Raw genomic sequence first — 26949 nt, 5'->3', positions numbered from 1 at the left:
TTATTGCCTGCTCCTTGTGTGTCGACCACTGTCTCTCATGTCCCCCACTTGTTCCTCATTGTCTCGTTACCCGCCGTTTTTGTTTGATTCTTATAATATCATCATCCATTTTGCTCTGTCCCATGGTGTTTACCTGCCCAAGTAAATTTCTTTAGTCCATGCTTTTGATTTGCTACTTGTTGTTACGGTCGTGGGCAGATGTCCCCGAAGCTGGCACAAAGACAGCTTTACTTGTGGCGATTTCTCTTTAGTTTCAGTGTTTGTTGGGTAGGACCAGGCAATGTTACAAGGGGAGAAGCGTAGTGGCGTCGTCTTGTGTAGCGTGGAGGTCGATAGCCAAAAGGTCCGTAGAGGAGCACAAAGCAAAGGTACGAGATGCGTGGTCGAGATCGTGGTCCGTGGTCCTTGGTCGTGAGCGTGGTCAAGGTCAGTGAACTGATTAAGATGATTCAGCACCGTGGTCCAGCTCTGGGTCGCTTAAATAGCTCCGTGATTGTGATGAGCTGCACCTGCCACTGCTTGGCTCATCATGTGCTGGACCTGTAATTGGATGACAGACCCAACCACCCACCATTCTGGCCCTGGGCCTGACACTTGTTTTGGTCATTTTTAGTGATAAAAAAGAACACGTAGATTAAATACTTTCTCCTCCTTTTCTGTGTGTTTCCCTGAACTTGGGTCCATTCCATGACCAGTAGTCAGCCTCCCTACCAGACATAACATCGTAGTATGTGTGTAGCACGAGGGAGTACATTTTAGACTGAGGCGACTGTTTAGACATCTCAATGCATTAGCACATGAGAATTCGGAGACCTGCTAAATGCGGTTCATGTGGCTCAGTGGTAGAGTAGTTGTCCCCCAACACAGAGGTTGGGGGTTTAATTCCCGGCTCTGGTAACCTCATCTAAGTATCCTTGAGCAAAGTACTCAACCAAACATTTCTCCTGATAGTGTGTCATCAGTACGTGAATGATAATATGGTGTCAAAGTGCTTTTAGTGCAGTGAAGGCAGAAAGGAGGATTGTATCTTCCTGATTACTTTTTAATGTCGAGTTCTGCCCCTTCCAATTTCCTCACTCACGCTCTTGTGAGCTGTCAACCTGGATAAGGTAGCATTTGTGACTTTGAACGTTTTGTTTAAAAATAAAAAATGCATTGATCACTTTGTCTCACCACGGTTTTGTGCAAGTATAATTCTGCTTGGCCTCCTCAATGCTGAACATTGCCGCCGCTGTATTCTTATTTAATGTCATGAATCCATAAGTTTTAATGTTTTGGTTGTAATTAATACTGATTTTGAAGTACGCCACCTCTCTCCTATTTTTGGCCCCCACCGATTAGTCCCTAACCTGTTTTTCATTGTCTCCCATTGTTGACTTTTAAATCATTGTTACCTTAAAAGATAAGAAAGTTTACTCTTTCACAACCCTGCCTCTTGCTCTTTCTTCAACATAAACCTGTGTCTTGTTCAATGGTGTCAAACTAGGGTTGGTTTGCGGGCCACATTAACGGCAACTTGATTTCATGTGGGCTGGACCATTTTAGAAATAATATTTAGATATTTTTTAGAAAATCTGATTAAAAGAACTGGATCAAAAGCCCTAAATATTCAGTTTTTTTTATAGATCTAAAACAATGTTTATTTGAGATTTTTTTCTTATTAAGGGAAACGTCTATTAATAATTTGTTTTTCATTTCAAAAGAAAGCAAAATAAAGTTTTAATTACTATGTTCAATAATAAAGTGGAAAACTGAAAATATTTTTATATATTCCTGTTTAGAATTTACAAAATGCCTTTTGAACTAAAACACATTAAGAAAAATGGGTTAAAAAATTCAACTATTGATTTTGAAAAGGAGAAAATCTGGAAATATTCCCTATAATATATAATCTTGATTTGAATTTGATCCTAAAACAGAAAGTCGGCACTGATGATTTACTTTCTCCGGCTGCACAAAATGATGCGGCGAGCCAGACTTTGACACCTGTGTTCTAATCTATAGATTTCACTGTTGAAAACCCAGGTTGGCATTGTGCAAAATGAATGTCAGGTTGTATTGCCAGATTTATAATAGTCGCAAGACCCTTTTTATTGCTGAGTCTTTTTATTCATGCCGTCTGTAACAGCGGAGAGCCTTGAGGACTGCATCTGAGAAGTTAAGAAATCGGACCTCTTTCTCAGCTTCCACCATCCAGCACTCACCAGGAACACGAGTCAACCGCTACATCGGGCGCTTTATCGAAGCTCGGCAGACTGAGTCAGGAACATCAGATTTAAATTACCTGACCTTATTCTTTAGAAATAGAGACAGAGAGCGCAGGGTAAGGCTACCCACACCTACTGAACATGCAAAAAATAAAACTAAATAATCTGCTGGGTAAATGTTCATAGGCAGACACAATGCAGTGAAACTACATGAACACAAATTTCCCCATTTCACCTCTGATAATTATTTTTTTTATCTCACACCCATACATCCCAAAACTCGTATACATTTTCTCTTTGCACCCACGCTTGTAGCCTATGATGTCTTTGTTTGTGAGTACATATATGCGATATTGTTGGAGTATTCCACCCACCCTTCCTGGTGCAGTTAGAGGTAGTTATTTGAGAAACTCTCGGTAGCATACAAAATTTTTCTCCTCTGTGTGCGAGGGTAGAGCCAGTAGAACATTAAATGAGAAACAAAACGTAAATTTGGAGGGTTGCAAGAATAATTAAAATGTCAACGGAAATGTGAATTATTGTTAATGACCATCAAACATAGTTACCTTAACAATCTATCTGCCTTTAGTTTTGTCATTAATTTGAAATGAATTCAGATAACTTGATTCCAGAAACTATACAATGGTTTCATAGTGTACCGTATTTTCACGACTATAAGGCGCACTTAAAAGTCTTAAATTTTCTCCAAAATAGACAGGGCGCCTTATAATCCAGTGCGCTTTATATATGGACCAATACTAAAATTGTTATCACGATAAAAAAAAAAAAATCAGTCGATAGGGTACACCATCCTCTACAGGTCTCGCAACTACGGTAAGCAGCCTGCAACTTCATTTTCCCCCGTGCGCGATTCATGCTGGGATATGTAGTTCTTTTGTCAATACACCCAGTAGACGGCGAGCACACTAATTTGGTGCTCCCCGTCATTCCGGCTGGATTGACAAAAGAACTCCAGCCATTAGATTGGCGTAAACAGCATTCAAGCTAGACTGCGAACTATATATATATATATATATATATATATATATATATATATATATATATATATATATACGCTCCCCTACTTACGAACATTCGAGTTACGAACAACGGTACATACGAACATGTCTGCAAATTGCGTTTATGTCGAAAAATGTTTGTAAGTTCGATTTTGTATTGCGCGCCTTTTTCCGAGTAGTGCTTCTTTCCGCCGCTAATACCGGCGCCTGGCGCTGTGAGAGCTCAGCTCACCCAGCATCCACCTTCCTCTGCCCAGTTCGTTGCAGTGCGGAAGTGCGTGAACGTATCTCCAGTGCCCAAAGAACCGTTTTCATTTTTATCATTAAATATCTCGTACATCCATTATTCAATATGGTTGGTGAAAAGCGAAAGGCTTCTAGTGAGGGAGGTGCAAGGAAGAGGCAAGCCATTTCATTTGAAATGAGTGGCAATAATAACGAAGCTTGATGCGCGTGAGAAAGTGGTGAGCGTTGCACGGGAATACAACTTGAATCGTTCGACCGTCAGTACATTCATAAACAGAAAGATCGAGCAGCAGGACCCAAATATTGAACGTTGCACAAAGTTTGCAAATCAATTGAATGATGCCATACAGTGCTACCGCATCATTTATGATGAAAAAAAGAAAACTGCAATCGTCATTAGATAGCTTCTTTCGGCCAGTTTCTAGTAAATCTCTCTCTCTCTCTCTCTCTCTCTCTCTAATGTATGTATACAGTACTGTATGTATTCTCTCCATTTTATTAAATGCTTTTTTCAGTACAAACCCATGTGTGTTACTTACACAAGCTTTAAACATACAAATGCACTTATATAAACCTTCAATATACTTATATAGGCTTCAATATACTTATATAGGCCTTAAACATAAATTATAATACAAAATATAGCACTGAGCAACTTATGAACAAATTCAACTTATGAACAATCGCTCGGAACCTAACTCGTTCGTAGGTAGGGGAGCGTCTGTATATATATATATATATATATATATATATATATATATATATATATATATATATATAAATATATATATATATATATATTACTATTATACTATTTTCCCCGTAGAAAAACTACTGCGCAGTGACTGCTGGGATAAATAGTTCTTTGGTCAATACACCCAGTATGACGGCGAGCACACTAATTTGGTGCTCACCGTCATTCTGGCTGGATTTACAAAAGAACTCCTGCCGCTAGATGTTGGCCTCAACAGAGCATTCAAAGCTAGACTGCGAACTATATATATATATATATATATATATATATATATATATATATATATATATATATATATATATATATATATATATATATATATATAATATATATAATATATATATAATATATATAATATATATAATATATATATTATATATATATATATATATATATATATATATAATATATATAATATATATATATATAATATATATAATATATATATATATTATGTGGATAAATATTGAGCCGAAACAGCTCTGGCAACTACGGCAAGCAGCCCCAGACTCTATTTCCAGTGCGCGGTGAATGCTGAGATATATAAAACGGCGTTGCATTTTGGTTGAGCTCGATGTAGCACATTAATTCTATGTTCGTCGTCATTCCCAGTGGAAGTTTCAATGACGACTTTGGTGAGATGCCCACCTGTTCAACATGAGTTATAATGCTATTGCTGTGTCACGATAATACTAATACTTTAACCTCGGAGAAAGTTGTTTATTCATGTTGGGAGTGAATGGAGTTGTCAGAAAGCTGATTTGTAATCTATTAATAAAGTTTGGCTGACCTATCTGACTGTTTTGTTGCCATTCCCTTTAGCGCAGCACCATCTAGTGGTAATGCGGAGCGGTACGCCTTTAAAAGCGGTGCATCCTGTGTGTGTGTCAAATAAAGAAATAACACTCGTTACTGACACTGTACCTTTAAATGTGATGCACCATATAGTCGTGAAAATACGGTAAATAATTTTAAGGCAATACTGTATATATAACCCATCAGATCACAGACACACACCACCACCTTGATAACGCTGGGGGAAAAACAACTGGCTGACACAGTAATGAAACTAAACGAAAGAGGACTGAGTGTGCGGGCCTGCATAGGTCTCCAGTTACTCCGATTTCCTCCCATATTCCCAAAAACATGCACGGTAGGCTGGTTGGAAACTCAAAATTCCCCCGAGGTATGAGTGTGAATGGTTGTCCGTATCGTTGTGCCGTGCGATTGGCTGACCACCAAATCCAGGATTTTCCCCGCCTTCGGCCGTAAAGTCAGCTGGCATAGGCTCCAGCACTCACTGTGACCCTTGTGAGGATAAGCGGTTCAGATACTGAATGAATGGAAAAAAACAGCTAAAACACTGGCTGACAGTAATGAAACTAAACGGAAGAGGACTAGGGCGCAAAGATGCTCTACGCCAATCACATCACTCGGTAACAACTAATTTTCTGGCTAAGAGCGAAATGGGATTAAAACAGTTTTTGTGATTTTTGGTTTATTTTACAAAAAAAGGAACATGAGGTTTGGCTCAGGGCGGCCCGGTGGTGCGAGTGTTTAGCGCGTCGGCCTCACAAGTAGTGGGGTCCTGGTTACAAATCCAGTGGAGTTTGCATGTTCTCCCTGGTATATGTGGGTTTCCTCCGTTCCTCCGGGTATTCCGGTTTCCTCCCACATTCCAAATACATGCTGAATTCTAAATTCCCCCTAGGTATGGGTGTGAGTGTGAATGGTTGTCCGTCTCCTTGTGCTCTAATGAGGATAGTGGTTCAGAAAATTAGATGAGATGTGATGAGTTGTGGGTCAGCAAAATGTCATTCTATTATCAATAGCACCCTTGCAAAATACTACAAGTAAAGGCCTTAAGGAGTCATTGTGCATTTATAAAAAAAAATATATATAGGTCCTGTGACATGCTTTTGTAAAAATATTTCAAACAATACTAATTACAAAACAATTGAAAGCTTACCTTGTTACGTCTACTCAAATGGTCATTTGGGGGAACAGAGATTCTGGCAATAATATTTAATTGAAGACCCTGTTTTATGGGCGTGTTTCTCAGATTTCTTCTTAAATGCCTCAATCTGTTATTAATTAGAAAAACATGAAATTTAGTAAGTATCAAAGAAGGTATTTGTTAAAAGAAATTGTTAAAGAATGTTCATTGTAAACTGAAGCAGATATACTTTACTAGATTTACTTCTGCATCGGCTGAAACAATGATTGAATGAATGTATTTTGACATCTGTTTTTTCCTTCCATCCCTTTCTCAGTACAACCAGATGTTTGATGAACATTTCACTGGGGCAGTGGTTGTCTCTTTGATCCTGGCTGCATTTTTTGGCCTTATCTATCTGTTAATGATCCCGAAGTATGTTTCTTTCTCGATGCTTTATTATAGATACTGTCAAATATGGATATTAATTCACGCACATACAGCAAATAACCTTACTATGATATAACTCTTTCTCTCAAAGGGGAATACTGGTACTGCTTCTCTTGGTGTTGTGCGTTTGTTTTCATGTGGCCTGTGTCATGTATCTACATCTGACAAGTGTGCAGGTAGGAACTTCTCTTATTGTACCCTGTTGTCCTTTTTTTAAGATTAAATAGACCAGATTGCTCTACCAATTTCCATCATGTACTGTACATCTTTTACAATTTAAAAAAAATTGACCTTTGATTTACTATGAATTTTTTCATGTTTGTATTAATGTTTTGTTTTATACATATTGAATGTAGAGCAGCTGCCTCGTGGTGTAGAGGTTCACCGGCCTGACTTCGGTGCGGGCAGGCACGGGCTCAACTTCGGGCTGGTGGCGGTATGATTGGGGGTGTGTGTCCGGTCCACTATGAACATTCACAAGGTCGAACACAAATAAAGCACACCGAGACAGATGAGTGAGATTTTGAAGCTTCTGCAGAAGGAGAGTACGGAGGTGGTGGGTCCGACGACTACTTCTATAGAAAATATTTTACTTAGGGCAAGATTTCATGACATACAAATTCTCTGTTACAAAGATGCATCGCGACAGTGACACCGATGATGGTGGTGATACTGATGATGTTAAAGGCTACATATAAACATATAAACAAAGGACATAGCCTCTTACAAAGATGCATGGTTTTGAAACCGATGGCTGTGATGTGGATGGTCTCTATGACATGGGCATGACACGGATTGAAGGTGATGTCATAGATGTGAAACATTATTTGATTACTTTTCAAGATTATTTCACATTTCCCCCCTTAAGTAACTAAAATAATTTTTATTAATCACATCAATTTGTATCCCTCCTCTACGGGTTTTAAAATACAAACATCATCATCAGTTACTCTTCACAGGGTATGGAAAATAACAAAATCACTTGTCAGGGCACCATCTTAATAGTCAACACAAACACATTTACACAGAGGAGACGGTATACTGTATGTTGCTGCAAGCTACTAGCATGTGCTAGATTCAAGGTATTGCATCGCTTTACGGTGAGATGGGGTTGTGATAACAATGTAGCTGTTATGGAACGACATTTTTGTTTGTGTTATTAGTAGATCAGCAGTCCGCTGGCTGTAGGAGTCTGATGTGACCACGACTCCTCGCTTCTGGTCTCCAGGAATCGCACCATGCGTCCTAGGTCCTTCCAGGGCCTGTGGGGTTTTCTCTTTATGGACACGTGGGGTGTTATCCCAAACTGTAGGAGTTTTTCCGCTTGAGGTGGCAAGTCCACTGAGGTGGCTGCATCTCCCTCTCTCATGGTGTACAGGTACTCCAATCGAACTAGTTGGGGTCCCAGTCGCTCGAACTGTTTAACAAATTCTGTTTCTGGCTTCGGCTGTCTTTGTCCCGGGGGGTGGACATGATTTCGGTTAAGTCTAACACTTCTGCTGGCGAGCAAGGGGTTTCTTTGTCCTCCTCATCACTTCCTTCAGTTTCCTCCTCTGTGTTAGGCTTCTGTTTCTCTTCCCTCTGGCATCATTCTTGATGTTGATGTTCAAGGTTGAACGGTGGGGGTCTCTGGTTCCCCCTGTCTGGATTTTTGCAGTCTCGAGCAAAGTGTCCTCTCTGTCCACAATTGTAACACTTGCCTTCTGAGTTTGCTCTTCTTGGTGGGCCGGGTCTTACTCTTCCTCTTCCACGTCCTTGTTGGTAGAATACTTCTGGTGACCCTTGGTTCATCAATGAGGCCATGGCTTGGGTCAGAGTATTGACTCCTGCGCTTGTCTGCTTTTGGCGGTGTCTCTCCTCAGCATGAATCACCCACTCCATTAGTTGATTCATTGGCATGGTTCGGTATGTGGCACAGTACTTCTTTACGAACCTTTTGATTGGGGCCTGGAGCCCTTCCAGGAACCCTTGTCTCAGTTGGGCTTGGTACACCCCTTGGTCACTTTGGCCTTCCATGATCCCACTGTGAGTTTTGAACACTTCTTCAAATCTTGCTCTGAATTTATGAACTACTTCACCTGGTTTCTGTTTTGTGGCCCTGATCTTGCCATAGCTTGGTGTGGGGCGCCACATGTCTATGAGAGGTCAAGGTTAGGTGGTTGTGCAGGTGAGTAGACGTCAGATGAGTGTTTCACGGACAAAGGTTTGGGAACCGTCCGACTTCCAGTCTACTCAGAGTCACCTATGTCTCGAAATACCTTGACCTGGGATTTGGGAATCCACGTCGACCTCTCAGCGATCTTTACTGCTTTGGGGGTGGTGATTGAACCACGAATGGGCCTTTCCAGCGTGGCGAGGACCAGGACTTCCTTTTTATGACTCAAATCGGGATGCCCTCGTTTGGGCCTGAGGTTATGTCTGTAAACGTAAAAGTGGGTATTTACACCAACTTACACCAACCTCTGGGCATGTCCATTTGTCCATCATCCCCCCTGTTGAGACATGGCTCCTCCCATGGCTCAATTTTGGAATAGATTTTTTTTTAACTAATCATAATAAAAATAGGAAAAACACAAAAAGCAAACATGCTGCTTTCTCCTCAGGAAAACAGCTTTCCAGTTCTCTGCAACAGTTACATTCACATCAATTAATATCCAGAAACAAATGCACACATTTATAATTCTGAAAAGAATTGAACCCACTAAAATGTAATCACCCCTTGTTTGTCAAGGTTAATATTTTTAGCATAACTGTCCTTTAGAGCAATTAAAACTCATTACTAATAAAATGCACGTTAATCAAGTCCCAATTCATTCAATAATGTGTATCGTGTTGCATATTAAACTCAGTTGTTTGAAATTCAAAATATCCCAATTTAGTAGTCTTTTTTTATCAAATGTAACATTCCATTGTCTATGGAGTTTGTCTATCATCTCCCATAAAACTTTCTTAATCAATATTTTTCCTAATATTTTCTTAATTTTTCAATAGTCAGACATGCAATTAAAATCTAGTTACATTTCTATCCATTGTAGTTTCTTTTTTCTTTCTGATCATATACTCTCTGTAACAAGGTTTAGTCTCAATTGAAACGCTTTCACCCCTTTTTTATGGAGACAACAAAACCAATACAAAAAGTTCCCTATGGTTTATGGCATTGATCCTTGAGCAATAATCTTTAGCATTGCTCCCCGAACAATAATCTCTCCAATCAATATTGGAGTGCTTGCCATCAACGTCTGATCATGTCAAAAAGTTTCTTACCTGTCTCCTCAAACGTTTCAACTGAGAGGACCTTCTTACAGTGCAAAGGTGGATCCGCATCCTCCTTTCCAGCTTGTTTTGGCCAGTTCCAATCTTGAAGTGAATAATGGCGATTTATATGGTCTACCAAATAGGATTTGAACTCGTTATGTACGCGCAGTGATTTCATAACGAAATATGGAACCTTTTGCCAATCCCGTCAATTACTTTGTTAACACAATTTGGGTGCCATTATTACTATAAATCAATGGTTCTTTGGAATTCCATATCATGATATCTGCTCAATTGATTATATCTTGGTGGCCAGCCAATCAAAAACACAAAAAGACAGACAACCATTCGCGCTCAGACTCATAATCAGACATCGGTGTTCTGCAAATTTCCATCACCGGTGAAGACCGCAATCCCAAGTCTGGGCTTGTTGGCAGCTCACCTCCTTTTGCTGACCTATCAGCACCAATCATTCTCAAAAGAAATAGGTTAACCTCATTTGGTTGACATCAATTGTTTGATGCTAATACAATACGTGATATTCTAATAGTCATTAATATGACCTACGCTAAAGCATATTTCATCTGCTGATGGGCAAAACAAGATGTACATCCCGTGCACTGAACATACATGATGTTTATTTCATCCCAGGGAAATCATGCCTATCCTAAATTAATTATTTTACCTAAACCTGCTATTTACCTAATAATTTGGATAAATGCCATTTCTGCATTGTCTTCATGTTTGATATCATTAATGTTCAAAATTATTCTTAATACTTAAGTCTAAACCGCAAATCACTCTCATTTTGCTAAAATAGCTACATTTTGCTATCTGAATTCCTATTGAATTTCTCATCCGTTTTGTTTACTCAAGATAAGAGCCATTTTCTGTAGCTCATTATTAACACAATTAAAATGTACAATAAGTAGATTAGAGAAAATAACCTTCTATGTCATAATAATGTAAATTTTCTCATCCATTTTTTTTTTTTTTTCCAAACCAGCTCTGTCTCTTAGCGGAGTCCCTAACTCAATTAACAAGCCAAGACCACTTTGTCTTATCTTATGGCTGTATTTTACGCTATTTCTCTCTAGGGACGTCCCATCCTAATTTATTTTCTCTTTAATACTTATTTTGTTATCTTATTTATCCGCCCAAGTAGCCTCTTTAGTCATTTGTTTTCTTATTTTGCGCGGCAATCATTGTTTTATAAGTGCGTCGCAACGCACCTGGTTTTATCTATTTCCCCCTATGAGGATTACGCATGCTATCAGTTTTTATTCTATTTTTCTTATATTGAGCTCTGTTTTACTCACTCTTTTGGCATGGTATTTCTATACTTTTACTCTATTTAAACACAATCTTTGAAATCTGTATACCTCTACGTATTTCTCCGACCACACAGAGACGTTTCTCCGACCACAGAGAGACGTTTCTCCGACCACACAGAGACGTTTCTCCGACCACACAGAGATGTTTCTCCGACCACAGAGAGACGTTTCTCCGACCACACAGAGACGTTTCTCCGACCACACAGAGACGTTTCGACACACAGACGTTTCGAATTAATTTTAACCAGTGCCTTACCGTCTCAGGTGCTTATTCCTGGTTCGATGAGATTCGTCACTGGACCTCGGGGCGACGGGGTACCAATCCCTAATGGCCCCTTCCCTCAATGGGGGATGGCTGACGTCAGTTGTGCTTGGCCTCTCGATTCCCCGTCGTCCCGATGACACAGATCTTGAATCCCGGGTATTTTCGGCACCAAAATGTCCAGTCCACTATGAACATTCACAAGGTCGAACACAAATAAAGCACACCGAGACAGATGAGTGAGATTTTGAAGCTTCTGCAGAAGGAGAGTACGGAGGTGGTGGGTCCGACGACTCTACTTCTATAGAAAATATTTTACTTAGGGCAAGATTTCATGACATACAAATTCTCTGTTACAAAGATGCATCGCGACAGTGACACCGATGATGGTGGTGATACTGATGATGTTAAAGGCTACATATAAACATATAAACAAAGGACATACCCTCTTACAAAGATGCATGGTTTTGAAACCGATGACTGTGATGTGGATGGTCTCTATGACATGGGCATGACACGGATTGAAGGTGATGTCATAGATGTGAAACATTATTTGATTACTTTTCAAGATTATTTCACAGTGTGGATGGTCGGTGGTTTCTCTGTATGCTCTACGGCTGACTGGCGACCAGTCTAGGGTATAGTCCACCTTTTGCCCAGCAACCCCCGCAACCCTTTCGAGGATGGGCGGTATGGGAGATGAATGAATGAATGTGGAGCAAGTTCTTGCTACTAACGTACAAACATAAAAAAATAGTTTTGATTTGCAACTACCAGGAAAGGTCTCATCTAATCTCATCTCATCTTCTTCTGCTTATCCGAAGTTGGGTCGCGGGGGCAGCAGCTTCAGCAGGGAAGCCCAGACTTCCCTCTCCCCAGCCACTTAATCCAGCTCTTCCGGGAGGATGCCAAGGCGTTCCTGGGCTACCCGGGAGACATAGTCTCCCCAGCGTGTCTGAGGTCGGCCCCGCGGCCTCATCCCAGTGGGACATGCCCGGAACACCTCCCTAGGGAGGCGTCCAGGGGGCATTCTGATCAGATGCCCGAGCCAACTCATCTGGCTCCTCTCGATCCGGAGGAGCAGTGGTTCTACTCCGATTCCCTCCCGGATGACCGAGCTTCTCACCCTATCTCTAAGGGAGAGTCCAGACATCCTGCGGAGGATATTCATTTCAGCTTGTATTTGGGATCTCATTCGTTCGGTCACAACTCACACCGGTCATATAGGGACCGGACCCCCGCGCTCCCGGAGTACCGGAGTACGTCGGATGGTGGACCTGGACAAAAGTCGTTGTCCATGGCCTCATCCAACTTCTCCCATGCCCAGATTTTTGCCTCTTAGACGCCCAGAACCGCGTGCCGCTTGGCCACCCAGTACCCGCCATCTGCTTCCAGAGAACCTTGGGCCGAAAAAGCCCAATAGGACTCCTTTTTCAGAAATCGAACAATAGAACACCACTAGAGTGATTTAATTTCTTCACCTTCTCTAAGTGTGTAAACTCAATCTTTTATTTGTTAAACAACCATTTTTCAAAAGCATTTTTTAATAGCGCAACAATTGTCTTTTGGTTCTAAACAAGCAGGGGGGACCCGCAAAGTGTCAATATAAATCACAACTGAAGAGATCATTTCCGCAATGAGATTAATTTGTAAAGAATGATGACAATGCTTTTCCTTGTTACTTTTAACTTGCTCACTCAGTAATTTTCCAAATTTTCCGTCAAATGCACACACTTAATCATGAGAAAAAATTATAGGGAGAAAGATTCAAGACCCTGTTGCGATACACACACACACACACACGCGCACACACACACACACACACCACTACCTTGAGAACACTGGGAAACAGAAACAAAGAAAAACATGAAGACAAAACGCTGATACACAAGTTTTAGTGCACTTTTAATCAAAATCAAGATAATTGAATAAAGTTATGCCTTCCTCTTTTGTTTTTCCTATTAACACACAAAACTGTTTGTCTTCATAACCATCCATTTTTCTTTTTGTCTCTTTTGCGGGGCGTGCTGGAGCCTTTCCCAGCTGACTTCGGGCTAGAGGCGGGGGACACCTTGTATCAGTGGCCATTCGATCGTAGGGCACAAGCACATGATTAACCATTTGCACTCACACCCATACCTAGGGGCAATGTAGAGTGTCTAATCTACCTACCATGCATGTCTTTGGAATGCGGGAGGAAACCAGAGTACCCGGAAAAAACACGCAGGCCCGGGAGAACATGCAAACTCCACACAGGTGGAACGACCTAGATTTGAACCCAGGGCCCCAGAGCTGTGCGGCCGACGTGCCAACCATTCAAGCCGCCGGGCCTCCCAAGTCATATATAGTCAACCATGAATAGAGATCTATTTTTACAATCTATTTTTGATGAGCATTGGTTTTCTACAACTTCCAATCTCTACGGATTAGTTTTTGTCTTTCGGTGGTTCTAATCAACAGTTTTGCTGTTTGATTTCCCCATTTTTATAGTCAATGTCTAAGACTTGAGATTGTCTAAACTGACTTTCCCAGAACATAGTGACAATTACCCTCCATATGTAGTAAGCCTTTTACCACACATGGGGGAGGATTCTTGCCTCTGCTTCATTAGATGGCTGCCACTCAAATTGCCAGTTCAATGGGATCCCAGTCTCCACTCACAATCCTTTTATGAATATTTACTCACCTCAGATGTCTTCACTCTTTCGATAAGTCATCAACCCTCTGCCTCCAGGTGCAGAGCCTAATCTCAGTCCCTTAAAATGGTCTGAGATGCCATGGCCAAGGTCTTGCCTGAATGTCCACTCCGCCTCTGGAGGTTCATCATGCATATTGACCCCTACCTCAGAAAGACCATTTAAATGTCATGTTTGCTGTTAGACATCCACAAAAGCATGCATAAAGAAAGAGGAAAGACACCCTTTTGGATTTTCACTTGCAAGGAGAAACGACGTTGAGGACCGCTTGTCGCAATTGTCCAACGGCGTTCTACCCTTCCTTTTATTTTGTCCATTTTTGTCCATTGTCCACGTTTGCTTTGTTGTTGTACGGCCTTTGCGACTGTACTGTCTAACTTATAACTATGCCTTTTCTTGCTACTGTCACAATGACATTTCCCGAATACGGGATGAATAAAGTTATCCAATCCAATCCAATTTTTCTTACATTCAGTGGCCCTGATTGATTGCATGGGCATGACAGTTTTCAAAACACGTTTACAATCTTATCGCTATAGTAAAAACAGAGGGTACAAGGACTCCAAGACGCCTTGGCACATCTGGTTTTGAATAAGGATGAACAAAACATCGTCCATTGGTGGCAAGAAATGAATTGATGGTGACTTCTTTTAAAGCAAAAATGTGTTCAAATTCAGGTAAAGCTTATACTAAGTGTCGCAAATGTATACTAAATGATAATGATGTGTGCATAACTCCTATAGTTATTCAATATGATGCAGTGTACTCCATAACTGAAACTTAATTTTGATATAAACATGTTCAGCTTGTACGTACATGTGCAGTATGTATTTATGTTTAATGGGTTCAAGTGACATTCTTGATGAATCTTTCACTGGGTGTGAATTGAATGATTTTAAAACAATTGCTCTTTGCTGCATGAAGTTACATGTCAATAAGTCTACCAAAAACAGTCGTGTAAAAACCACCCCTTTGTTTTGATGTCTACTGTTTTCTCACCAAGTCTTTTCTTTCTTTTGCTGTTAGTGTCAACCAGGCTGCCTCACTATCGAGATACGAACAGTCGTGTGTGTCTTCCTTGTTTTGCTCTCTTATTCCGTTACACAGGCCTGCATGGTAAATCCTCTTTCTTTACATGACTTGATACAGAAATTATGAAACTATTTCAATTGAAGGAAATGTTCCCAACCCGATAGCTTATGTAAATATACAATATATATTCTTATTTATGCATTATATAAAAAGAAACTAGTTTTATTTGTGATTGAATTTTACAGAATCCGATTTCCTATGTCTATCGGATCTCAGGCCTTAACACTTGTCAAAACTTGATTGTTTTGCTATTGTCTCTGTTAAATCTCATTTATTGTCTTCCACTTTTATAGGTAGGATTTATTCCGTGGGGTCGAGTTCAAATCAGATGCAACAACTCTGTGCAGGATTCCACTGCAGACATGTTTGGTCTTGACCCCCCTAACAGCACAGCTGCAGATAGAGCTGGTCTAAACGTGGCATATGCCCTGTTGTCCTGCTTAGCTGGTACGCTGAGCATTGCCCCCTACCTCAGAGTCTCTTCACTCGCAAAGATCTTCCTGCTCCTCCTTCTGTCTATCACTTACACAGTCATGATGCAGACCAATGGGTATCGTCAAGCTGTCGGGTAAGATAAAGGTATATGCAGTTTTAGTAGAATATAGGACATGTATGTATGTATGTATATATATATATATATATATATATATATATATATATATATAATCGGACATAGGCCCTGTCGTCATCATCAACAACAACAGCCTACTTGTCATCACACCCAGAAACTGCGTATGACGAAATTGGTAGTGCTTCTCCATAAGGTGCGTTTACTCGGCAAAATACCTAAATAAGTGATAGTTACGGACTTGTAATTTGGCATTCTGCTGTTATGGATACTGGTCACTTACCTCTCACTGTCTTTCACTTACCTTCAGTCAGCTAGTAGGAGGCAGATCACCACCCAAACATCTTTTCATATTACCTCAGAAGGGAATGTGTGTTGTGTTACCACAAATTGAGAGTTCTGATGGATGTGGGGAAAAAAACTGTCCTTAAGCCTATTTGTCCGTACTTTGTGGGACCTATAGCGTCTGCCAGAGGGCAGCAGCTGGAACAGATTGTGACCAGGGTGGTATGAGTCCCCTATGATGTTCCTGGCTCTGCTGAGGTAACGAGGGCTGGCAATGTCTTCCAGTGAGGGCAGAGAGCAGCCGACAATCCTCCGGGCAGTGTTAATCACTTTCTGCATGGTCTTTTTGTCTGCCGCCGTGCTTCCAGCGTACCACACTGTGATGCAGTACGCCAGGATGCTCTCTACAGTGGTTCTATAGAAGGTTATCAGAAGCTTGGTGTCCAAGTTGTTCCTCCTAAGTACCCTGAGGAAATGGAGTCGTTTCTGGGCCTTCTTTACTACTGCCGTGATGTTTGTAGACCATGAGAGCGTATCCGTGACGTGGACCCCCAGGAATTTAAAGGACTGGACCCTGTCTACACATACTCCATTTTTGAGGAGTGGGGCCAGATCTGTGCCGTGTTTGCGAAAGTCCAGGATTATTTCTTTAGTTTTCGTGGTGTTCAGTGTGAGATTGTTCACCGAGCACCACGAAGACAGTTTGTTGACCTCATCTCTGTAGGCCGACTCATCCCCTCCTGAAATGAGTCCGACCACAGTGGTGTCGTCAGCAAATTTGACGATGGCGTTAGACTGGTGGGTGGGTGTACAGTCGTATGTGTACAGGGAGTACAGAAGAGGACTCAGTACACAGCCTTGAGGGGACCAGTGCTCAGTGTAATGGAGGAAGAGAGGTGGGGACCAAGTCTAACAGTTTGTGGTCGGTTGGTCAAGAAGTTCTTGATCCAGCAGCAGATTGAAGAGGATAGTCCAAGGTGGGAAAGTATATATATAAATATATACCGTATTTTCACGCCTATAAGGCGCGCATAAAAGTCATTTTTTTTCTCCAAAATAGACAGGGCGCCTTACAATGCAGAGCGCCCTTTGTGAGCGCCGCCAAGCGGCGCCGAGCGGGAGCGCTCGCGGGGGCGCCGAGCGGGAGCGCTCGCGGCGGCGGCGATCGTGGCCAAGCGCCGAGAGAGCTCCGGAGCCTGACTGAGCACTACCTGCGAATACCCTCTTTATATATAGAGAGAAGGCGGACGTTGGTGGGTCAAGGCTTGGGAGGGGGTGTGTGGGAGAAGACGCTAAAGCCACACCCCTACAAGGTTCCTATATATACAGCTGGTGTGGGCACAGTGATGCATATGCTCAATTGCAAACTAAAGAATGAATACTTCCACAAAGAGGCACTCTTACGAAGCACAGTTCAAGCTTCTAACCATCGATCATGCAGTGGATCATGGTAACAGAGCAGCGGCGAGGAAATTCAACATCAACGAATCCATGATTCGTAAAAGGAGAAAGCAGGAGAAGGAGCTTCGCCAGGTCAACAAGAGGAAGCTGAGTTTCCGTGGGAGCAAGGCAAGGTGGCCGGACCTGGAAGAGCATCTTGAGCGCTGGATTCTTGACCTGAGAGCAGCTGAGAGAAATGTCTCCACAGTCACCATTCGACTGAAGGCAAACGCGCTCGTGGAAGAATTGAAAATTGAACATTTCGAAGGAGGACCGTCGTGGTGCTTTCGTTTTATGAAACGGCACCATCTGGCGATCAGAGTGAGGACAACCGTGGCGCAGCAACTTCCAGCGGACTACATTGACAAGCTAGCCGTTTTCCGCACCTACTGCTCCAAGCTGATTGCCGACAAACTTATACAGCCAAACCACATTACCAACATGGACGAGGTGCCGCTGACTTTCGACATCCCGATGAACCACACTGTCGAGAGAAAGGGGACCAGCACGGTGGCGATACGAACAACGGGGCACGAGAATTCGGCTTTTACTGTCGTTCTTGCTTGCCATGCTAATGGGCAGAAGCTGCCACCAATGGTGATCTTCAAGCGAAAGACTCTGCCTAAAGAAAAGTTTCCAGCCGGCGTCATCGTGAAGGTGAATCCAAAGGGCTGGATGGATGAGGAGAAAATGCGAGACTGGTTACGTGACGTATATGTCAAGCGACCAGATGGATTTTTTCACGGCTCGCCGTCTGTTTTGAATTGCGACTCCATGCGTGCTCATCTCACAGCAACGGTTAAAAACCAGATCATGAAAATGAACTCAGAGCTTGCCGTCATTCCCGGAGCCTTGACCAAAGAATTACAGCCGCTGGACATCGGCATCAACCGGGCTTTCAAATCAAAGTTACGAGCGGCGTGGGAGCAGTGGATGATCGCTGGCGAACACAGCTTCACGAAAAGTGCCAGGCAGCGCCGGGCTTCTTACGCTACGATTTGTCAATGGATCGTTGCCGCCTGGGCGAACGTGTCTGCTTGCACGGTTGTTCGAGCTTTTGCCAAAGCCGGCATAATGTCTAAGGAGCCACATGGAAATTACGGTGACTCTGAGAACGAAGAGACGGGGGGACCCGGCTATTTGGAGGGCTCGTTTGGGCAATTGTTTAATTCTGACACAGAAGATGAGGAGTTTGAGGTATTTGAAGGTGATGATGACTTGAGTAAATTGTAAAATGTCCAAATAAAGCACTACCGAACTCAGTTTTGCTTCCGTTGCCATTTTAAAGCGTGTTTTTAGTGTGTGGGTGTAGCGCCCAAGAACTATATTTCCCAGCAGTCACTGCGCACCGGAACCCGGAAATAAGCTGCTTCCGGTAGCCAGCGCTATTGCGTTTCGATGTTCATCCATATATAATATATAATATATATGCGTCTAATGAAATGGTGCATGCTTTGTGTGTCTAAAATACAGAAATAGCACTCATTACTGACACTGCGGCGTAAAACACGATGCGCCTAATAGGCGTGAAAATACGGTATATATATATATATATGTATATATATATATATATATATATATATATATATATATATATATATATATATATATATATATATATATATATGTATATATATATATATATATATATCAGTGGCGGGCCGTCAGGGCCTTCAAGGCCTTCTCTGCTGGCCTAAGAAATATCTGAATCATATATTATATTTTGTCCATCAATACTTATTAAATAATTCCAAATTGTCTGTTAGCATTTAACCACATCACATTTCAGCCATTATTTGTTGCCAGGGTCAGAAATCTGCCTCAAGGCCTTCACAATCAGTTCTGCAGGCTCTGCTGCATTAAACAAGCGTCGATAAGACTGTTGTTTTAATCAATCAGATCTGGAGTTGGCAACACCACAATGCCTTGTCGCAGGCGTAGGGATACGTCATTGCCTTCTCGCAGGCCGAGGGATACGTCATCGCTTTCACCAACTATGATTGGCTAGTGATAGAGTGGGCTAGCCAGATCTAACAAACTGTATCTGGAGTGAGCTGCACAAGCAAATATATTGTTGTGTTGATTTGAAGCCATTTTCAAGACGGACTATGCCAGAAATACCACAGGACAGGCTCGACTTTCAGCATTAGCTTCAATGGCGATAGAAAAGAAGGAAGAAAGAAAGGAGGATGGATATTGTGTACAGTTAAATAGGATTTTTGGTGAGATAATATGGCTATATTCCTAAACAATATTTCAATTGTATGAAATTCCCGGGGAAAGTCGTCCTCCGGGCCCGGTTCTGATATCTGAAAAGCTCCAGTGTTTGTATTTAATCAATAAAGGCTGCTAGGAAGTGGATTTTACCCCATTTTAGTGCAATTTTTGCCGGTTCGCCATGGACGTCCATCGCTGTCTTTTTGCCGGGAAAATCACCCCCCTGGCCCGGTTGTAATGTATGAAAAGCTCCAGTATTTGAATTTAACCATTAAATGTTGCTAGTAAGTGGATTTTACCCCGTTTTTGTGCATTGATTTATTGATTATTTTTTATGTTGCAGCTGTAGCTGCAGTAGAGTTTTTATAGCCATAAAATAGTTTAAGGCGTCACTAGAAAATGAACGGACCGCCACTGATATATATATGTATATATATATATATATATATATATATATATATATATATATACTATATATATATATATATATATATATATATATATATATATATATATATATACATACCTACCTACCTACCTGCGTGCGTGCGTGCGTGCGTACGTACGTACGTACGTACATACATACATACATACATACATACATATATTTCATATGCTTATAGTTGATTGTACTTGTGTTGTGTTTTAGATTATCTCGGCCATGTCTGGTCTACATTTTCTGCAATATTCGAGTGATTACTGTATTGAGATTAATCAAACCTAAGCAAACCGTGACCTGTGAATCGTGATATGAATAGAATGGAGGCAATATACACCCGTATTATACAGTATTATTTCATATTTATTTTAACAATTTGGCCAATAGAAGATTAATTTGTTTTTATTATTGTAATTCAATTTCACATTTATTTATTCATTCAAAAAACGGTTTTATCATATGCTGTATAAAATAGTAAAACAATCCTAACTCCAGTAGATGAGATTCATATTTTATGAGCATTTGATGTTCTCCTTTGTCTCTCAGTGGTGGGGTTCTCCACACTCGGGGCTATGATCCTGTGTTTGCAGTCCTGCTATTCTCTGGAGCACTGGCTCTCCACTCAAGACAGCTCGACCTGAAGCTGCGTCTCGACTACCTGTGGGCAACTCAAGTATGTACTGTATTCGCTATTTATGTTAATGTTTGTCAGTTGTGTAAAATATTCTTTTAAGAATGTATTTGATAATAAATGACGGTTGGGCAGCTTTTGAGGGTATTTTGCTTGAAAGTTAATCGATCTTCAATTATGCAGATTCCTTCTGATGACCCAGTTTCATTTCCACTGGAGATATAAACACCTAGTATATAAAATACTTTCTAAATAGTCATAACTAACTAGCAATAACACAAGTTTTGGAATTTTCAGTAGTCTTGTTGTCATTGCTATAGTCTGAAGTTACCGATGGTGTAGAGCAGGGGTAGGGAACCTATGGCTCGGGAGCCATATGTGGCTCTTTCCATGGGGGCATATGGCTCTCCACTAACCTGTGAGGTCAAATATGGAAATCATTGGTGAGAGAACTGAGTCCCGAACGCACTTATGAGAGCGTCACTGCGGTGTCGACACTACCTGTACCCCTACTTTAATCATAATTTAGTTTTTTATTACTCTTCTGCATGCATGACATCATTGATACTGATTTATTAGCCACTGCATAACAATGTTGTCAAAAAAATTCAGAGACTTTTTGTACGTTAAAAGTGATGAAATGACAAAAAAAAATAAAAAATCCAACTTTCAAATATTTTTACTTTTCAATCCCGAGAATGGCTCTCAAGAAATAACATTAGAAAATATTAATTGTTTATGGCTCTCTCTGTCAAAAAGGTTCCCGACCCCTGGTGTAGAGCAAGGGTGCCCAACTCTGGTCCTCCAGGGCCCCTATCAAGTCTGTTTTCCATATCTCCCTCAACCAACACACCTGAATCAAATAATCAGGATTATTATCAAGCTTCTGGACAGGTTGCTGATGGGGTAGAGGTAGAGGAGGGAGATATGGAAAACAGACTGGATAGGGGCACCAATGGTGTAGGTCCATTTGCCTGACATCAGCACAGGCACTTTGGGATCAATTCCCATTCAGTGGCGGTGTAAATGTGGGCGTGAATGGTTCTCTATCTCTGTATAAGCCCTACACCACCATCACCAATTTCGTTATATGTAGCTGTGTATGATGACAATAAAGGCTTTTGATACGATTGGGTGGCAACCACTTTTAGGGTGTAGTCAACCCTTTGTCCGGGGTCAGTTGGGATAGGCTTCAGCACCTATGACTGGGTACAAAGAGAAGCGGTATTGAAAATGCTTTAGATATATTTGCACAAAAATATGTGTATAGTTTAACTTATTTATCATGTTCAGTACACATCTATATTAATACATGCTGTGTGGGAACTGACAGATGCAATGACAAGCTTGAAAAATACTAACTGTAACACTAAGACTATCAGCATGTACTTCTCAAAAAGAGCAACAACTGACAGTAATCCCAACATTTTTGTCCAAGGTAAAACAATCAATGTAGTCCAAGAATTTAAATATGTAGGAATCACTCTTGACTCACAATGTCTCTTTAAATGCAGTGGCGGCCGGTGCATTTTCTCATAGCGCCTTCAACGTATCAATCCAACCCTCAAAAACTATTTTATGGCTATAAAACCTCAACTGCAGCTAGAGCTGCGACACATAAAAAAATAATCAATAAATCAATGCACAAAAATGGGGTAAAATCCACTTCCTAGCAGCATTTCATGATTAAATACAAATACTGGAGCTTTTCAGACATTAAAACCAGGCCAGGGGGTGATTTTCCAGGGAAAAGACAGCGATGAACGTTAATGGCGTATGGGCAAACATTGCCTGAAAATGGGGTAAAATCCAGCCGAAAACAGCATTTATTGATTAAATACAAGTACTGGAACTTTTTAGACATCAGAACCGGGCCTGGAGTTTCATTTCCCCGGTAAAAAGACAGCGATGAACGTTGATACGTCCATACGTGAAATGACCAAAAATGCACTAAAATTAGGTAAAATCCACTTCCTAGCACCATTTATTGATTGAATACAAATACTGGAGCTTTTGAGACATTACAACCAGGCCAGGGGGGTGATTTCCTCGGGAAAAGACAGCGATGGACGTCAATGGCGAAACTGCAAAAATTAAACTGGGGTAAAATCCACATCCTAGCAGCATTTAGTGATTAAATACAAACACTGGAGCTTAAATACAAACACTGGAGCTTTTCAGATATCAGAACCGGATCCACAATTGAAATATTATTTAGGAATACAGCCATATCATACTCACCAAAAATTCTTTTTAACTGTACACAATATCCATCCTCCTTTCTTTCTTCCTTCTTTTCTATCGCCATCGAAGCTAATGATGAAAGTCGAGCCTGTCCTGTCATATTTCCGGCATAGTCTGTCTTGAAAATGGCCTTAAATCAACACAACAATATATTTGCTTGTGCAGCTAAGTTAGCGCACTGAAAGTGGCGCACACACCATTTTCCCGGCTGTAACAGGCTTGCTAGCTTCGGAGTTGACCGCCCTTTCTTAATGATGTCCATTTTTTTCTGGAAAAGTCTGTCTGGAAAATAGCTTTGTGAGCAAATCTGCAACAGAATCCATTTGTTTTTGCCTCTGTCGGCCATTGTGGGTGGAGTTTGCGATCTCTGGCTGCCTCACTATGGCTTTGGCCTACCTACTAATCATAGTTGGTGAAAGCAATGACGTATCCCAGCCAGCAAAATGCCAATGCGTATGAAAAAGCATTGTGGGGTTGCCAACTCGAAATCTGATTGGTTAAAAGCAACAGTCTAGTTTAATGCAGCAGAGCCCGCAGAACTGATTGTGAAGGCTTTGAGGCAGATCTGATCTGGTAACAAATAATGGCTGAAATGTGATTGGTTAAATGCTTCAATATGAAAACACACATCTGGAAGCAGTGCAACCAGGGGGAAAAGCAAAGAAAGGAAGCTAACAGACCATTTGGAATAATAGTATTGATGGACAAAATATAATATGATTCAGATATTTCTTAGGCCAGCAGAGAAGGCCTTGAAGGCCCTGACGCCCCGCCACTGTTTAAATGATGGATTAAAAAAAACACTCTGGATAGAATTAAATTTGATTTGTCCAACTTTAGGCTGATTAGAAACAATCTAACTACTGAGTCAGCAACATTGTATTTTGACACTGACTTACTGGCTAACAAGTTGGTCATCCGCCTGCAAGACAACATTAAAACCCAAACGCCTGAACTGAGCCAATACTGTCAAATATGCTGATGCCATCTTGTTTTACAAAATCTTCCATCACAAAGGTCCTACTCCACTGCAACAACTTGTAAAACAAAAAAAAACTAACAGATCAGAAAGCACTGGTTCTAGAGATGACTGTGTAGTTGCCTTCAGAAAGAGTGCACTCAGCCAAACCACCTTCTCTGTTCGTGCCTCACATACCTGGAACTCAATACCAATTACCATTCGTGAACTCATGTTTCTGAACCTCTTTGCCAAACATCTTAATGCCTGGCTGCTGGATGAACAACATTTTGATCACAACACTGCCTAGACCTGTGCTACTTGTATATGTCTCATGTATCATCGTTTCTCTGTTGCTTTCTAGTGCTTTGTCCTATATTGTCTTATTGATTTTATTTTCAACCTGCACAAGGAACTAAAGATGGAAATTAGCCCTCAGCTATAATCTTACATATTTTCATATATATGTTCATTAACATGAATATGTTCATTAATATGTATTGTCCCTTTATCAAAGAAGTCAAACTCACACTCAGTGGTGGTCAAAAGTTTACAAACATTTGCGAAGAACATGTCATGGCTGTCTTGAGTTTCCAGTTATTTCTCCAAAACTGTTTTTCTCTGATAGATTGATTGGAACAGATACTTCTTTGTCGCAAAAATCAATCATGAAGTTTGATTCTTTTATGATTTTATTATTGCTGAACTGAAAGGTTGACCAAATCTGATGGGTCCAAAATATACATACAGCAAGATGAATGAGCAATTTTGGAGATTTAAAAAAATGTTTCAATGACATGAGCTTCATAGCATGTCCTTTTAACTTCTTTGAGTGATCTTGAGTGACTGCATCTGGTGACTTCTCAGAGGCCATTTAAAAAGAGCTAATTGGATAAAAACACCCACCAACGCTAAAATGGTGAAGTCAAAGGAGCTCAGCACAGATCTGAAAAAAGAGAATCATTGACTTGAACAAGTCGGGAAAGTCACTTGGAGCCATGTCAAAACATCTGTTGGTTCCAAGAGCAACAGTGCGAACAATTGTTAAGTATAAAGTACATTCCACTGTTTTGTCACTGCCATGGTCAGGAAGTAAATGCAAGCTGTCACCTGCTGTTGTTAGAAAACTTTTTGTAACAAAGAAGTATCTGTTACAATCACTTTATCAGAGAAAAAAATATTTGTAGAAATAACTGGAAACTCAAGACAGCTATGACATTATGTTCTTTACAAGTACACATATGTAAACTTTTGACCATCACTCGATGAGTATACCGATATATAATAGAGAGACGTTTATCTCTGAAATATTTACTCAAATACATCTGCAAAATATGCATGTTTTTCACATTTTAGAGATCACAAGGTCGTACCTGCTTGTTTAGAACCAAAAGACAATTGTTGTTGCTCTATTAAAAAAATGTCTTTTGAAAAATGGGTGTTTAACAAATAAAATATTGAGTTTACACACTCAGAGAAGGTGAAGAAATGCAATCACTTGTCTATTAGGATTTGTCAGCCATTTCTGGCCACCATAAAAAATGTCAACTCTCGACATACACACACACACCCATCCAAAAATCACGCTTTATAAGGATTATAGATGACCCCTGAGGTCGAAGCCTCGCCACCACTTTGGAATGCAGAAGATTGTGCTGCCATCTTGGTGCGCTTCAATTGTTTATGCCTTTCCCAACTTGATACAAAATGAGAACTATTTTTTGGCATAATTGGTGAAAAGTGACGTTCCTAACGTATTTGAAGTATGCAAAAAAAGGAAATTTTATAATATACAGGGCAGCCCGGTGGAGCGAGTGGTGAGCGCGTCGGCCTCACAGCTCTGGGGTCCTGGGTTCAAATCCAGGTCACGTCCACCTGTGTAGAGTTTGCATGTTCTCCCTGGGCCTGCGTGGGTTTGCTCTGGGTACTCTGGTTTCCTCCCACATTCCAAAAACATGCATGGTAGGCTGATTGGACACTCTAAATTGCCCCTAGGTATGGGTGAGTGTGCACAGTTGTCCGTCTCTTTGTGCCCTGTGATCGGCAGGCCACCGATTCAGGGTGTCCCTGCCTCTGGCCTGGAGACAGCTGGGATTAGCTCCAGCACCCCCCGCGACCCTAATGAGGATAAAGCGGTTCAGAAAATGACATGAGATAATATATACAGAAGCAGGAGTATGCCTTTTTGGAAGAAGTAAGGAAAAGTGACGGTCAATTTCAAAAGAAAGGCTGACAAATTTTACCTATTTAAGCAAGATTTGGGTGTTATTTTTGGTAAAACATTGTAAACCAAAGTGAAAATATGATGAAAATAAAAACTCACACAATAGCGGTGCTGTTGCGTAGTTCATGCAACTAACTTTGAGTGGAAGCACCGCAGTGTGTTTTCCAAGTGCATACACACACCTCCATCCATATATCATGCTTTATAAGGGAATAGATGAAGCGTGATTTAAACCAAATCAAATATGCCTCGAAACATAAATACACTTCCGGTATTTTATTTTGCAAATGTCCTGGTAGAGTTCCTTTCCCATTGGCTATCTCCCCATAATCCCAATATTGTCTAGAATAGACCTGGGCAATTAATTCCACAAAGGGCTGCTGTGGGGACAGGTTTTCGTTCCAACCCATGAGAGGAAACCTTTCCACCAATCTGGTATCTTAGAAGTTCAATCAGTGGATTGCAGTCAGGTGCTTCTTGTTTCATCAGAAATCTAATTAGTTAAACTGTCTGTGCTGGATTGGTTGGAACAAAAACCTGAACCCACAGCGGCCCCTTGTGGACCGGATTGCCCAGGACTGGGGTAGAAGGAAGCTTTCCATGATGCCGGCATCATTTCCGACGATAATGGGCTGTAGGCGCAGCAAGCAGCGTCGTGGCTACAGGAGAATGGCACCAGCCCAATCCAAAAT

The 26949-nt window shown here is 41.1% G+C and overlaps 1 protein-coding gene across 14 annotated transcripts in view; it reads left to right on the top strand.

Moving 5' to 3' along the window:
• Nucleotides 1-26949, top strand: part of adcy1a (adenylate cyclase 1a) — a 151915-nt gene that overhangs the window by 64523 nt on the left and 60443 nt on the right. For 9 of the 14 annotated variants that reach the window (XR_013298440.1, XM_077594570.1, XM_077594575.1 and 6 more), the window contains 6 exons: nucleotides 2129-2323; nucleotides 6500-6597; nucleotides 6704-6788; nucleotides 15186-15275; nucleotides 15545-15819; nucleotides 20747-20873. Coding sequence is in view for 11 of the 14 variants with exons in the window: in XM_077594570.1 (XP_077450696.1) it covers nucleotides 2129-2323; nucleotides 6500-6597; nucleotides 6704-6788; nucleotides 15186-15275; nucleotides 15545-15819; nucleotides 20747-20873 (870 nt within the window). In the remaining 3 variants the exon portion in view is untranslated. Of the gene's footprint in view, nucleotides 1-2128; nucleotides 2324-6499; nucleotides 6598-6703; nucleotides 6789-6968; nucleotides 15276-15544; nucleotides 15820-20746; nucleotides 20874-26949 lie in introns of those variants that run through there. The other 5 variants (XR_013298442.1, XR_013298441.1, XM_077594568.1 and 2 more) reach the window with 5 other exon arrangements.

This window comes from Stigmatopora argus, chromosome 24, assembly GCF_051989625.1.
Source record: "Stigmatopora argus isolate UIUO_Sarg chromosome 24, RoL_Sarg_1.0, whole genome shotgun sequence".
Lineage (NCBI taxonomy): Eukaryota > Metazoa > Chordata > Actinopteri > Syngnathiformes > Syngnathidae > Stigmatopora > Stigmatopora argus.
Note: the sequence above shows the minus strand (reverse complement) of the source record. Positions and strands in the feature narration are given on the sequence as shown.